Here is a 3489-nt window from a genome sequence, read left to right on the forward strand (position 1 = left end):
GCGGGCCGGGCAGGGGGCGGTGTCGGGCAGAGGCTCAGTGCAGCTTCGGCGTCAGGCTGCTGGCTGCATGCTGTGCCTGCCCTGTTCCGGGCTTTGTGTTTGGTGTCTTTTTTTTAATAGAGGGGTTTCTGAGTTTAATAAATTGGGTTGTTTTGGCGAGGTGTTAGGAGCCCCTTAGGTTCGATATAAACATTTTTTGTAGGAACGGCATTGGCACCGCTGGTCCTTGCTGTGGTGTTGCTTAGTTTTTTCTTAATGACCTAAATTAACGGAGGTTGGCACTTGTGGCTAAAAAGCGAATTATTAACCATTTAAAATCCGGCTTGGCTTGGGCTGCTGATAATGGCCTGTCTGCATTCACCTGGTTCGTACGGTGGGATCTTTGCGTGTGTGAGGGAAGCGAGGTGTGCCTCGGAGCCTTCCCCGCATCCTTCGAGACGTGCAGACTCGGTGCGTCTTCTCGGGGGGTGGAATTTGACTTTTATTGGCGATGAGGAAAGGGAAAGGAGCTGAAGTGGCTGCCAGAGAACTGCAGAGTACCCAGGCCAGGCTGCAGCTCCCTGGAAGGAATGTAAGGGGAAACGTGGTTTTAAGAAGTGCTTATTTAGGTGTCTCTTCGTTACCAGTTCTGCAGAAGTGAAATGCTCCCTTTGTGTTGTGGGGATTCAGGCGCTGGCTGAGATGAACCGGTGGAGAGAAGTTCTGTCTTGGGTCCTGCAGTATTATTATGTACCTGAACATCTGCCTCCAAAAGTTCTGGAGCTGTGGTGAGTTTCTGTCTGTGGCTGTCAGATACACACAGGACTTGTGTTAGGTTTAATAACAGGTCAGGCTTGACTATTGTGTGATATTTCCACTTTGCACCTGTGTGTGCTGGAGCATGCCTGCAGGTTGCTTCCTGGGGAGAAAGGACAAAAGGGGTGATGTTGAGAAAGTAACATCAGTGGCTGCACCTATTGGCTGCCTCAGAAACCTCTCTATGCTTCAAGTGTAGACCCTGATACATGCCTTCATGATAGCTGCTTGTGGGAAGTAACTGTCAGTGATCTCAACTTTTACAAAGAGTTACTGTTTTCTAGTATTTCTTCTGTTCCAGTATCCTGTTGTACAGCAAAGTGAAAGAGCCCCAGGTGATGCTGGAGGTTGGCAGTAGCTGGCTGAGAGACCAAACCAATAAGAGCCTCCCCGAGTATGGCTCTGTGCTGGAGCTGTATCTGTCACACGTGTCGCTTCCGCTCGGCCGGTTTGAGGAGGCCGAAGAGCTCGTCCGTGGCTGTGACGCTTTCGGCAGCGAGCAGCAGGCGGCGTTCCTCGGGGCGGTCTGTGAGGGCCGCGGTCGGTGGGCTCGGCAGGAGGAGACGCGCTCGGCCGCTGCTGCAGAGCAGCAAGGTGCAGCAACAGAAACTGTTCTGGGTAGGCGTTCCCTTTTTGTGCTTTTTCATTTCAGGTTAGTTAGTCCCTTACTAACAGAGGATAGCAACTATTAACCTAGGTATAAGAATATTGTAATGACAAACCGGCCTTGGGAAAAGTCCTCTTGGGTATCACAGAAGAAAATGGATGACAAATTCATCCCTTTGCTGACAGTTACAAAGTGTATTTAGTCTCGGCCGATGTCAAGAAATTAGATTTTTTTTTCAGGTTAAAACCACTTCAGCATAAATGGTTTTGTTTGGTTTGTTTTTAAGAAAGTATCCAGAAGGGAAATGAAAACTGCCAATCCTTGAAGGCCATGTTTTGTTGTCTCTGCTTTGTCTCCATTTATAGTCGAGCCCATACAGAACAATGCATGTCTGGCATTTAAAGTACTGCTTCTCCTTCAGAACTGTAAATCACTGACATTATCTCCCAGGAGAGAAGCTGCCACTACTGTGGTATAAGATCATATTATATTAAAGTAGATTCCTAAAAAAAAAAAAGGTATAATGAAAAGTATTGTAATAGGGAAGAGAGAAACTGTACAATTCTACAAAAAAAAACCCCAACCAACCCAACTGTCATGCAATCAAACTAAGAACAGTCTTACTTTAGTATCTTAGTTCATTATTATCTGTATCTATGTGATTACTTCTTTTACTTTACTTTTCCCTAACATCTTTTGTGTTCTTGTATTCTAGGTGCCCTGTCCCAAAAGCTCTTGACCATGTTGACATTGCTACGAAGAGCGCTGAGGTCCATATCTGGCCACTTCTATTTGCTTCCTTACAAAAAGATGCTCTTGGCTACTTTTCTGCTGTACCTGGTGGTGGTGAGATTAGACCCAGGTACAGCATTAAGTTTTCCATTTTTTAAAAATCCTGTTATGGTTACAGAGACCATAATAGTTGCTCTTAATAGATGTGGGGATTTGGGAGACACAAAAAATAGATGGCTAGGAACTTATCTGGGCTTTTTCCTACTGTTTCCAGCTGCAGCCCATGTAGAAAGATGTAGCTCCACAAAAGCCAGTTTTATGTAAACAGTTACCCCATCCTCAGCTCTTTCTGACAGCCAAAGTGAGGGGCAGGCTGAGCTGTCCTGGGCTCAGCCTCCATCTTGGTTGTCTGGAGGTGCTCCAAGGTGCATGTCTCTTGGAATAGTGACTGCCTTCTAGGGCTGGCCTCTCAGGAAGGCAGAGAGTTGTCCAGGGCAGCAGTGTACTTGGGTGTTTGGTCTGCTGCTGCTGGAGTCATGCTGGTAATGGCTGCTGCTCTTCCTGAAGGATGGGCTGGACCCATGATGTAGAGCTGGGAGCTGGGGTGTGCAGAGGATGGCTCTTCCCTCTTCTGCTGAGTGGCACGTGCTCCACAGCTATTCTCCAAATAGTCCATTGGAAAATACTTGAAGTGGCTTGTTAGGGATGTGGGAAGTGCCCTGAGTGAAGGTCCAAGTACTGAACTGAAGAAGGAAACAAGATGACTAGGTTTTGATTAACTCGAGTTGGGATTCTTTCTTAATATATTTAGTGTATCTTAGTTGTACCTTTCATAATAAAGGCTCTTTTGCTTTTTGGTTTGTTCTGCAGCTTCTCCCACATCACTGCCATTCATTTACAAACTGGTTCAGCTCTTCCGAAGCTGTATTTTCTCCAGTCCATAGGCCTCTGATTCAAGACTAAGTGTCTTCTGTCACAGAGTGTGTTTTTCTCTGCTGCTGTAAAACTGTCAGCTTGTCTTGAGGATGTTATCATGCTCTTCAAGGACTTGTTGGAATCAGTGTCCTAACTGACATGACCACCTGCGAACTCCTGTAGTGATACCTTTGTTTCTTCAGATGGGGAATGGTGGTGTATGAATTTTGAAACCATGCCAAGAATTCTGATGGTTTGTTTGGCTCCACAACACTCTTTGGTCCAACACCAGGCTAAAGCCACTCCTCCTGTAATGTACAACTGACTAAGAATCCTCCTTTTCAAACACTCTGCTTTGGTTGTAGCTCTTGAGTGAGGGTTGAGGAGCCAGTTATGAACTGTGGTAGAAGGCTCCATCCTCGCACATGCTGGGCAGTTCC

General features: G+C 46.4%; 1 protein-coding gene across 1 annotated transcript; it reads left to right on the forward strand.

Annotated features, from left to right (window-relative positions):
* Positions 1–608: 608 nt before the first annotated feature.
* PEX26 (peroxisomal biogenesis factor 26) lies at positions 609–3078 on the forward strand (the record flags this gene model as incomplete). Its single annotated transcript, XM_008941150.1, has 4 exons — positions 609–767; positions 1097–1413; positions 2118–2264; positions 3005–3078. Coding segments are annotated over 4 exons (697 nt in total), but the record flags the coding sequence as incomplete, so codon positions are not given.
* Between the last annotated feature and the right edge of the window lie 411 nt (positions 3079–3489).

This window comes from Merops nubicus, unplaced genomic scaffold, assembly GCF_000691845.1.
Source record: "Merops nubicus isolate BGI_N331 unplaced genomic scaffold, ASM69184v1 scaffold49705, whole genome shotgun sequence".
Taxonomy (NCBI): Eukaryota; Metazoa; Chordata; class Aves; order Coraciiformes; family Meropidae; genus Merops; species Merops nubicus.